General features: G+C 43.6%; 1 protein-coding gene across 1 annotated transcript; it reads right to left on the minus strand.

Annotated features, from left to right (window-relative positions):
- Positions 1-1,561: 1,561 nt before the first annotated feature.
- LOC105913678 lies at positions 1,562-4,450 on the minus strand. The gene is made up of 2 exons (XM_012843385.3): positions 4,299-4,450; positions 1,562-4,113 (listed from the first exon to the last, which is right to left on the minus strand). Exon 2 carries the CDS (start codon positions 2,782-2,784, stop codon positions 1,777-1,779), a length of 1,008 nt encoding a protein of 335 aa, XP_012698839.2. The 5' UTR covers positions 2,785-4,113; positions 4,299-4,450; the 3' UTR covers positions 1,562-1,776.
- Positions 4,451-12,249: the final 7,799 nt, after the last annotated feature.

The following is a 12,249-nucleotide window of genomic DNA, read 5'->3' on the forward strand; positions in this document are numbered from 1 at the left end:
ACTCCTATGGTGAATTAATTTAATTTGAGAAAATGCAAATTTAAATGCCTAGAAATTTAAATGACAACCTAATTGAACAATTTTTAGTGGATTTGAATTCTTTAAATTTTTGGGTGTTTCATGGATTCATCTTGGCCTGTTTGCAAACCTTTGTGATGAACCCTATGCAATCTTAGAAAGCTTCAAAACTCAGCTGCAGGTGCAAATTTTTTTGAAAATTATCATCACCATGAGCTAGAGTATTTGGATGGTCAAGAATGATTAGATCTTTAAAGGGGTCACCCCATCCGTGCAAACATGTTTGATTAAATTCAAATTGGTTTTTACTCAGGTTATTCTTAGAGAAAAGAGGATTGGAAACCTCGAAGGTCTACATGGCTAGAGCAGATCTCATAACCTTTTGATCTTTTTCGTTTTTTTTCTTAAGTCTTTGTTTGTAAGTTGACGCTTTCCTGTTCTTAATATAATATATAACCAGTGGGGATCTCTCCACTCCCGTTTCATAAAAAAATGACAAGCTTTTTGTCGCCATACAGCAGGAGCAGGAGCAAGTCGATAAGCTCATGCTGATGTCATCACAAAGTCCAAAGTCGGGAGCACAAAAGCACCAAAGGCTGTATCTCCAGTCACGGGCGACGTCGATCGAGGCCCGAGGTCACGCTACGACGGTGCGCCCTGCGAGATGCGACAGTGCGACGGACGTACGGGTGCAGGCAGCAAGCGTGAGGTCGGCAGGTGCCGAAGTGCACCGTCGGCCGGCCGGCAAGAGAAGCAGCGTACAGCGCAGGGAATCAGAAGTGCATAGGCTAAAATGGAGTTGAAGGGCAAGGGCAAGGTTAAATTGAGAGGTACAGATCGCAAATTTTCATTTTTAGCATTTTTTATTTGAAATCAAATCATTAGGCATGCATTTTAATTTCCTTTTCGTTTTGGTTAATCGGTGGTTGTGCATTTTCGTGTGTTGTTTCCTAAATGTTTGATCATCCCTTGACCTGCAGCTATTATCTTCTAAATGTTTGATCATCGTGCTTGCAATTTATTCCGTCCTTCACTGTTTCGTGCTACTATAATGCAAAGGATATCTTTTTGGTTACTTTCAATTTTTGATTTCGTCATACCTTAAATTTATTCCGTCCTCCTAAATTTATTCCATCCTCCGCCACTGGTTGTGTTCAAGCATCATAACCGGCTCAATGGACTCACAACTAAAAACTGGATGTGTCGTTACGATGCCAACCATATAAATTACCCACCTAGCATTGGGTAATTTCGATATAAAATTAGGAGTTACTTTATACCATTATTATAATGAGGGACGTGATTAATTTTTTAGAAAACATAATAGATCCAATGGCTATTATGATTAGAGTCTACTAGATTGACGGTTGGATGTTTCTGATTTTAATTTTGTGAGAATTTATAAGATTTATCTATTTTTCTAGAGCGCATCGCGAGGACTTAGGAGCCTCCAATTAGTAACAGTGTAATATACTAGCACTTCATTACAATACCAAATTAAAACATATATTGATCACAATACGTAGAAATAATTTAACATTACATCTGAATATCGAGTCTCGACAATGTTATAGGACCTCTAAATAGACTTGTTACAATTGATGATCAGATTACCAAGATGGAGTCACATGCTGCCACAAGTTCACAAATTCTGGTATTTGAAATGAACTCAACATACACAAACAACTGCAGACAACGCACCACGATGAAGAATCCGAAACAAGGAGGAAACAGTAGTTCCAAACATAGGAGACTCTACTAAACCACGCCAGCAGAAGTAGGAGCAACGCCGTCGTCCTCACCTGGCCTACTGACGATCCCAGCATTGAAGAGCAACACCCAGACCAGAGTTATCAGCTCGCCACCCCTGGCGATGGCCTCCGAATGACCTTTGAGGTTGTCGGATGGCGCGACATACACGATCATCTCCGACCAAAATTCAGCCAGTAACTTCCACGCCGTATCCTCACCTTCGACCACCAGCGCCAACAACTGCTTTCCAAGCCTAGCGCCTTCCTTGAGAACTTCATGCTTCGCATCTGCATTCAGCACTTCGATCAGCTGTTGGCAATTTGCTTCTGGCGTCAGTGAGTCTCCTGCTGTGCAGCCGGCAAGTACATGCTCAACATCCTTCTTGACATCCTCGTACAGGCTCTTGCTCCATGCATCATCATCAGGGAGTAACTCAGGGCACCATGTCACAAGGTATGCGGAGTACCTTGATAGGTGAGTGGCAATGATCTTATAGTCCGTGTTCGGAATTGGACAAGAACCTTGTTCTTGATCAAGCCGGTGTGGGTACCTGACCTCGAGGATTATTGTGGCGATGTGCCATGTCAGTATGGTATAAGACGCACTCTTGTTGTTGCAAGCCCAGAGGAGCCTTTCACCAACTTGGCCCCGGCAGCGGAGAGATGCTGTGCCATTGCTAAGGTCTCCATTTCTAGTGCTTCTTACAACTTCCATGATGCAAACCTTCACTGCTGCAGGCACCTTGACCTTCCTCTCGTGGTCTGGTAAGTGGAGGAGACGCCTGAGAAGTACAGGCAGGGTTGTTCTCGGGCGAATCTCCAGCATAGTGCACTGACCTATTTTCTCATCCCAATGCTTCATCAGCTTGCATCGACAACGCAGCAGAAGGCCAATCCATTTCTTCTTGAGAAGTGAATGCTGCGAAGAGGCATGGTTTACAAGGTGGCAGGTGACGGCAACTTTAGTCCAGTTGGAGTAGATGTAGGTAGCTATGTCCCTCACCTCAGACATCATGACTAACACCGAAAGCAAAATTATTGTACCAGTTCGAGGTACCAATTCCCATATTCTTTATACATAGTGTTGGTCATCAGTTGGTCTCGAATGCAAAAAACAGTGCACCCAATCTGATCACGCTCGGATGGATCATACAGCAGGACTCCCGCAAGCGTTACTGTGATCATCAATGCACAACAGTAAGCTATGCTCAGTAGTGAGATCAAGATACCGGCAACGGGCAACCAATACTTGGAATAGGAGATCGGGAGGGATGAATAATAATAATCATGAAGGAAAGAAAGCTCATCCGAAATGACCAAAAAGACCCTATCATGTTCGCCATCCTTCAGCAATAAGCTCCAGAAAAAACTGAAGGTGCCCTTGGAGGCAGCAGTTCTGACCTTGTACCTTGCAAATCGGCACCGCAACAACTTGAACAATGCAAATGACAAGCATAAGTCTTTTTGTGGTTTCAGTGTTGATGTTGGAAGCACGTTATCCATCCTCCAAACTCTATCAATAGTCACCGGGCCATTGCTATGCGAAGTTGTCCATGAGTCATCCTTGAACACATACCCAAGAGGCTGCTTCTCCACGTGTCTTTTCTCTCCTCCCATAACCAGCAGCGGGGGAGGTGCATCCTCAGCTACCATTGGTTCACCATCGTGACTTGTTTCTTGTAACGATTGTTGCTTCATGTATCCAAATATAAGATGGGGATTGCGTCCGAGAGCGAAGGATTGTCGCGCCTTTTCATATGCATAATATTTCAATACCATTTTGGCACACGTGAGAGCAAAAGGTGTGGCTTCAAGGGCGATAATAATTAGGTCAAATCCGCCAGTGACGGGAATGACATAGCTGATACCAAGGTAAAAGGTCCAGACACCCTGAACAAGCAGCTGAAATGGAGGACCTACGTTTCCACCTTCTCTATCATCGACAGCAACTACTGCACTGGTATTGATCATGATGCCCATATTACAACCAGGACCGAGTTTATTCCTGGTTGGCAGTCTGCAAACAGGACCATGTCACGCTTGGGTATGAAGAGGGCACTGTTCCCGGCGCCCATGGAGACAACAGTGGAGATGACAGGCAAGAACAGGGTCGTGGCTCCGAGGAAGATAAACCTGGTGCAGCGGTGGTGGCTGTAGCGCTGGCCGTAGATGCCTATCCCGACTATGACTCCAGCCAGGACGGCACTGATGAGCAGGAGTGAGTTCATAAGCCACATCTTCTCTCCCAAGCTCTTGTCGATTGAGGACCATATGGGCATCGCATGTAATCTCCGGTGCAGCGTAGGAGCAGTTTATGGTGGAATTCCCTCCAGCCATGGGCCAGCTGATTTAATTCCCATATGTCAAGATTAGAGCAAGTTGTTGGTACAAGCACACAAAGGAACTAATCACACTGGAATGGAAACTAAGGCATATAAGGTGTTCAACATATGGGATGACTGCTTACTAGCATCATGCAATCTCTGCTTAATTCTAAACAGAAAACAGAAATGCATAGAAATATTTTACCGTAAGGCGGAGATCTAACTGACTGACACCAGTTCGATACGGCTGCCTGCCCGCTCTCGGAATAATGTGTTTCCTTATGGATGGTTAGTGTTGCTCAATCCTGCAGTTTCATCTTTATTCTGTCGCCCAAGTACGTTGGGTTTCCTCCACATGTTTTTTTTCCTGAATGCGCTTGCTTTTTCCTGCTCCCTATCTTTGCTTTTGATGCTTATATGGTTGCTCGCGAATATGTTCCTTTCTTCCAAAGCTGCCCGTCGTAGTCATATATAGTAACACCATTCATCATTTTCTCCGCTCTGCAATAATGTCTGTTCATGGTATGCCTGGGAAACGAATTACTGTTTTCCTTTCATATTTAAGGTAATTGGAAGATGGAGCTAACAAGTCCATCATCGGCTAGTAAATTAAGAGCCCATTAACTATAACCACAATTAATTATAACCACAACCGAGCGACGTAGACCAAAAGTTTCCACTACTATGGTATATTGAGCTAGCTAGGGTATTATAGCTATAGTTAGCTTTGATAATCACATGAATGGGTAATTTAGAATAGTTACTTTTTAGAATATTTTCATAATGACATATATAGGTGCTAAATAGCAAATATGTCCATACGTTGTAACGGGGAATAACAAACTTGCATTTAAACTTTTTTCGCATGGGCAAGCTACAAAACATAGTTCCAATTCATGTGAAACCATATAAGAACACTACAAACGACTATGTAGTCTACATAAAACAAAAGAGATGACAAGGCTTCACATATGAACCCCAATGTCGAAGATGAGAGAAATAGGAGAGAATAACTGTGAACTGCAAGATGAGAGAAATAAATTCGCATCCAATACTCACCGTCTTGATGGTAATATCATCCATGCCCTTTAGTTTCTGCACAAGGGCTTCAACTAAATTGGCTTGTTCGAGTCGAATATATTGCCTATGGACTTGTACTATGTTGGTCTCAAGGGATTTGAGCACAACGGATGGAGTGGGAAAAACACTTGTAATCTCTTGAAAACCATCAGTTGGTGTTTACAACTGGGTAGGACTCCCATTTTGTAGTGACCCGTAGGTCATTTTACATTTCAAAAATGTCTTTCCTCACCTACTACATTCCTAGGATATGCCATACATAAATATCATTGGGGTAACGTGTGCAAATTGAATTCTTCTACGTAGTCATGCTTCTCATGCCTTCATGTAGTCATGCTTCTCGCGCCTTCATGTAGTCATGCTTCTTACGTCTTCATGTAGTCACGTTTCTCACGCCTTTGTGTACTTAACCTCGAGACTTCTTCTCTGTGCCAGATTAAGCCTTCAGCTTTGCACCCTTAGCCTCGCGTTGAAAGAGCTCCTTAACCTCGTGCCTTCAACCTCGAACGCGAGATACATGTCCAACCTCATGGCGTCTAGTTCAGTTCCGGTCCTAAGTAAAAAGCATAGTGAAAAGCTCAGTGTTCAAGACTAGCTTCGAACACTCAAGGGTAAGTTAATTTATAACTTAGCCATCAGCCAATAACTGTTAGCTTCAAAGTCAAAGTAACAAAAAAGTTGCGAGGTTAACCGAGTTTATACGGTTGTTCAGAACCTGCGAGGTTAACTGAGTTTTATTTGTTGGCCCTGATCTTGCAAGGTTAGGAAGTTTCTGCCTACGATCGTCGCTCGAGGTTGTTTGGTTTTTGGGCGATCCCCAACAGTAGCCCCTCGTGGGCGAGGGTCGACTCCAAAGGGCTAAACCCGCGACCAAGGATCGCTCTACCAAAAAACGTCACCCTCGAGCGTCGAACGAGAGATGAGCCAACGGTTACTTTCTGCGCCTTACGTGTCAACTTTTGATTGGTTGATGCTTCGGCTTCGGTTCAAGGTTCGAGATGCCCGTTCGCGCCCGTTAGTGCGCCTATAAAAGGCAGGGGGTGCGAGTCGCCTTTGATTACCCTCGCACCTTGCTGTTACTTTGCACGCTGCCCGCTTGGTGCTTTAAGATTCGTCCTTGCTCTGCTGTTGCCCTTGATCTTCAAAGCTTCGAAGGTATTGATGTTGTCTAAATTTCTCATTTTCTCTTAATTCTTGTTTTATTATTTTGTTTTGATTTTCTTCTTGTGTTTTTCACATGCCTCGGATTATGAAAACTGCGAGGTTGATGTCTTCCGAAGAACAAGCGGAGCAAACGAGGGTTGTGTGATGACGTTGCTGAGGGACAAGAGTATGTTGAGGCTAGTGAAGTTTTGGTTTCTTCTTATTTGGAGAGTGGGGAAGATCTTTCAAATGTAGAGGCTGACCCATCAGAGTTAATGTTGGCAAGGAAGAGTACCTCCTACTCTGCGCTTTGGGCGATCATTGGCTTTGCAGAATACTATTGATTTCTATGTCAGTAAAGGATATTTCCCCAAGGGTATTGCTAAGCCTCCTGGTGATGAGGTAGTGCCGAAACCACAGATTGGCGAGGCTGTGGTATTTAGAAACTTCTTTACCGCTGGCATGCAGCTTCCATGCGATAAAACATTGCCTGTGATCTTGGAAAGATATAATGCCAAACTTTCCAAATTCTACTGGGTTCAGCGTACTTTTGGAGGTGCGATTGATGTTGATGGGTTTGCGAGGTTATTTGAGCTTCATTTTCAGAAGAAAAGGGTGAAATTTGATGATGAGGATGGCATTTTTGAAACACAATTTGACTGCTGCAAGTTCACGACACGAAGGAAGAACGAAAGCAGGAAAATTACCAGAGTCGAGCTTTCTTCGGCACAAAAGAATAGATGGGACGACGACTAGCTCAACTATTGGTTCTATATTAGGATGGATATTTTTGATGGCTATAGTCAGCCATTTTATCCATTTTTTACCTCGTTGTCACTTTTGGACATTACAACTGCTCCTCCATTCGTAAGGTTAAAGGCTTTACAAGAATGTGAAGATGCTTTTGTCCTTGCCTCCTCATCAATTACTGGGCGAGATTTGGTTGAGGAATTTTTGGCGGTAGACATTTGGCCCCTTTCTAGCGGATGGGCGCCAAAGGAAATTGTGATGAAGTCTGTATCGTGGTACCCTAGGCCAGTTCCTTAACCTATTTTTGGATTGAGTTTGCCGGAGAGCGTGAATGCCGGCGTTTTTGTTGATGAGGTTGAAAGGCGAGCTGTGAATATTGTTGGACCTTGTAGTGAGATCGAGTACTTGTCTGCTCGCAAGTTTGTTACACTCGGTCTCTGAGTGAACCGTGTTCTTTCGGAAGTGGGTATTGAGGTCAAGCCTCGCGCCAAGCCTCACAAATCCTCCAAGCGGATGCGCGAGGCTGGCGTGACTGGCTCAGTTGAGATTGGTAGGAATGGTGGCAAAGGGAAGAAGAAGAAAGCTAAGGACTTAGCCTCTAAGCCTATGAATGAGGTTGGCAAGAAGTCCAAGACCTCCAGCCTCAAGATCCTTAAAAAGAAAAGCTTGCTCGGCCAAAGCTTTTCTGATGATCAGCTAAGTGTCCTTGGTCAAAAATCTGGGGTTGTTAAGAGCTCTGTGCCCGCAACTCACAATCTCGAGGCTAGGCCAGAAGCTACAAAGCCGGAACTCGAGGCTGCCGGTGCTCTTGCTGGTATGAAGTTGAAGAAAGCTAGCAAAAAGATCGGGAAATTATCGGTGCCATTGTCAGTTGGTGCGTCTAGAATTGTCAGCACCGTGGATGAAGAGAAAAATGAGGATTTTTTGGATGAGGATTTGTCTCTAGCCTCGAATCAGCACCCTGAAGCTAAGGTTAAGTTACCTCTGAAAGAGGTGCAACTCGAGGCTGCTGCTGCCTCTCAGCGCCCTGAAGCTAAGGCTAAGTCTCCTTCGAGAGAGGTGCAACTGGAGGTTGCTGTTGCCGGTAAGACAGACAAGCCTGATCTGGTGCCTGTTGAGCCAGGTAAAAATGTTGTCAAATTTTTGCCTAAGTTAGCACTTGTTGATTCCAGCGGTGCCTCTGTTAAATTTTTGATGGAGTTGCAAAATACTGTTGGCACAGCTGGAGAGGCGTATAGCGAACCCCTGTTGCTTCTCAGAGTGGAACCTTTACCTGAGGGTTCTGCTTTGCCTCCGTCAGTTGCTAGCTACAACAAGTCTTTTGGCACCGATATCAAAGAAAAATTGTTGTCTATTCATGTGCTCAGGTCAGGTGAGGATGATGACCCTTATAATCCACCACTTTCATGGGTTCTAAGGACTCACTCTTGTCGGATTTAGTAGCCTGGCAGCCAAATATTAAATGGTATAATCTATACTTCAATAATTGTAATTGAAATATTGTTAAGTTATAACTCGGTTTTTCCTAAGTATTGATAAAATGACTAATGTCAATATGAAATGTGTTTTTTAAATGACGTTTGTTTAGCCAACACGACATATGTGTTTATTGTATTAGTTGTTCTCACCTTTATAAAGTTAAGTGTGTAATTGGTGTAATTTGTACGTGAACATTTATAAATAAAACTTGACTAGGTTTTTACCTCGGTCTTTGCAAATAAAGTATAATTTGCATTAATTCCAACCGTGTCCTTTCTTAAATATTCTTTACATATGTTTTTCTAATTAAAATGAACCTAGCATATATAGTCTTTTTATTCCCTCTTATAATTCGAACCTCTCGCTAGCTTTGTCTTTTCAACCATAGTTCTGTCTTTAGTATCTTGTGCGCCTTCGTGATCCTAGAATCGAGCCTATTACGCTCTTTTAAAGCTTTTCTTTTGCTTTGGTGTATTATTCTTAGTTGTACTTGTTTGTCTACTTGTATGTTTGTGCCGGTGATTGCTTCGAGTAGAAGGATCGCGGTTCAAAAGATTTGAAGATTAAGAGTTTCAAGAGAGCAAGAGCTGAAGAGCAGTAAGAGTAACTATTCTTTGGAGAAAGGCAAGTGTCCCTAACCATCATTCTATCGATGCTTATCATAAGAATATCATGCATCCATTAATTGGAACGTGGAGAACCACCTAGGAAAATAGTGCAACCACAAGAACTAAATGGATCTGGTCTTGGCTAATTAATTAGAGACTCTAGTTTGATGCAGTCTTACCGAAAGGGTAAGAGGGGCGGCGGCAGATGGGGTATAACCCGGTCCTCTTCGGAAGTGAGCTTTGCTAAGACACTATGCCCACTAGGGAGGTTTATGCTCTGCTACTGATCCGGAAACCTTAGCGGGCTACTTCTTAATAGGAAATCTTTGTAAAGGCCTCGTATCGTCCCTATGCAGTCACACCTCGGTAGTGTGATAAGTGCCTATTTTTGCAAAGCATGGTTGGGTCCAAAGTTGTTCTAAACTTTTATGTGACTTGTGGTGAAAGTGTACAACCTCTGTAGAGTATAAAACTGATATATCGGCCGTGATCACGGTCAAGAGCGGCCTGGACCCTCACATGATTAATAAACTTGAAGATGGACTTAAATCATTTATTCTGGTTATTTCTTGTGGTCTTGCTGAGTACCAACCATAAGTGTACTCACCCTTGCTTACTGCTGCTCAGAAGAGGAAGGTGTGTGAATTTTTTGAAGATGATGCTGAGTTCTAGGCATACGCAACCCCCAGTTGATTGCCTGTGAAGTTTGGAGCCTCCGTTTCTAGGATTAAGCTGTATATCTCTCGTAGACTCATAAGTCATAATTTATATTTCTTTATGTGATACTGTTACTGTTATTCACGGATGATGTCACTACATGTTTGAAACTAGATCCTGACATATTTATAAGTAGCAGTTGGTTTTGTTTTAAAACCGGTTGTGACATTACCATTATAAAAATAGTCTAAGTTTTTCTCTAATTTTATATTTATCTTATTCACATCTACCATTATAAAAAATAGCTTAAAATAAACCCATCATCTTCATCTAATTACTCACCTACATCATAATTTAAAGTAACTCCATCAATTTACATCAAAATTACCCATTTACGTTATTATTAAAAATTAACATAAAGTTGTTTTTTAATCTGCATCTTATTTACCTACATCTATCATTATAAAAATACAATTATTTCTTACTATTACCAATTAGAGTCTTCTTTTGGAATCTTTATATTCCTAAAAATACATAATTTCCATAATAAAAAAATGTCCAAAATAATCTTTCATTCTATGTATAAATGACCCACATTTACTACGTTACCCACCTGGCATCATAAAAATAATCTAAAATGATTACCTAAATTTTCATTAAATTACCCACATCTACTGCTATTAAAATAACATACAGTAAGTTTTAAATATTTATCTTGGCTATCTACATATCCTATAATTGAAAAATATCACAAAGTATACTTCTATATATGCTTCTAAACTACCCACACGTACGCACTGGTAAATATGCATGCATCATGTGTGTCACTATGCATGCCATGTATGCGTACATGTCGTCGGAAGCGATAAGCGTATCAATTTTCATGTCAAACATATGTCGGAAATTGAGAAATTGCTGAAACAGAGCAGGGAAACCAAACGAAAGTTGTTTAGTTTCGACTATTCAATTTTAATCGGGCAGACTGGTGATGTGACTATGTGAGCACTTTGCAGCTTTAACGAAACAGCAGGTATCGGTCCTACTAATGATCTTTGAAAAAAGCACCAGGTAACCAAAGAAACATAGCAGCTGAAAGAGAGATGCGGCATCATATATGCAAGGTTGAGTCACATGCATAACCACTTTTATGTGCAAACCACTTTTAGCTGCTGCGAATACTTTGCTTCTTATTAGAGGAATCAGCAGGGTAGCGATGACTCGGCCAGTCTTTTAAAAAATAAAAACGGATAAAGAATAATGAAAGAGACAAATCGAAGCCGCTAAAAGAGGGCTGCGTCATCATGTGATCCACATAGCAAGCACAGTGATTCTTCAGTAGCAGCTACCTCTCCTTCTCTTTTGCAAATCAGTCGTACGCTCTCACCTTGTGATCCACAAATCAAGCGGCAGTGCTTCCTGCTCACAAGTTTCAAGCTTTGCTCCTGCTTTGGATCTTTAATTTGGAGGCTGGATCGTATGGTTACTCTGATCTGATACGGGCTCGGAATATGTTCTTTGCTCGGGCCGGGCAGACACTGATAATGCATAGTATGCACGTACATGATTGCAACCATCGTTTGCCAGCTTTGCCATAATCAAACTCAATTCTATATTACTCAATTCAATAGTACATGCATGTACATTCATCGTTTGCCAGATTTGCCATAAACTATGTGTTGGGGGAAATATTAACGACCTCCTAAAACCCATGAAAACAACAAATCATAAAGGCCCAGGCCCACCTAAGGTAATGAAAATTGCCGTCGGCCCAACACGGGAGGAGAGAACCACGCTCCGCCTCGCCTGACCCAGTGTCCCAGGGTCAGACGACCCCGACCCCTTGAAGACCGAACTCCACCTCACCCGACCCGCGGGTCTGGGGTCGGGAGCGCCCGACCCCCCGCCGCGAGACTCCGCCTAGCCCGACTTAGGGCACAGGGGGTCGGACTCACCCGGGCCCACCCGACAAGTATCCGCCTCGGGCGCGGATCTCGTGGGTCCCCCTGTCGATCTCACCATAAATGCGTCGCAGTTCTGACACGCAAAAAGGCGTCCGTGCCCCCGACGCAACCCGCCACAAGTATCCATGCGCGGCCGCACAGTAGAGGCTACAGTGGCTGCGACTTCCTCCGATTCGCTACAGGGCACTCATGGCCTGCACCGCCCGGAGCAGGAGGAAGCCGCGCCCGTTCTCGCGTCCCGCGCATCCGGCGACAGGGACGCAACGTCCGCCTTCCGCGGGCCGTCAGCAAGATGGCAGGATCAGCCGCCTTCCCCCAACAGACACTGGTGCCACGACAAAACACCATCATCACGCCTGGCGGCGACAGCCACCGAGGAGACCGTCGACAGGACTCGACGGCGACTGCCCTCTTCCGACGAACGCGCCGGCAGGAGCCGAAGGCCAGAGAGGACGCCGGCGGCCTAGGGACTTGGTCC

The sequence above is a fragment of the Setaria italica genome, chromosome II (genome assembly GCF_000263155.2).
Source record: "Setaria italica strain Yugu1 chromosome II, Setaria_italica_v2.0, whole genome shotgun sequence".
Classification (NCBI taxonomy): Eukaryota; Viridiplantae; Streptophyta; class Magnoliopsida; order Poales; family Poaceae; genus Setaria; species Setaria italica.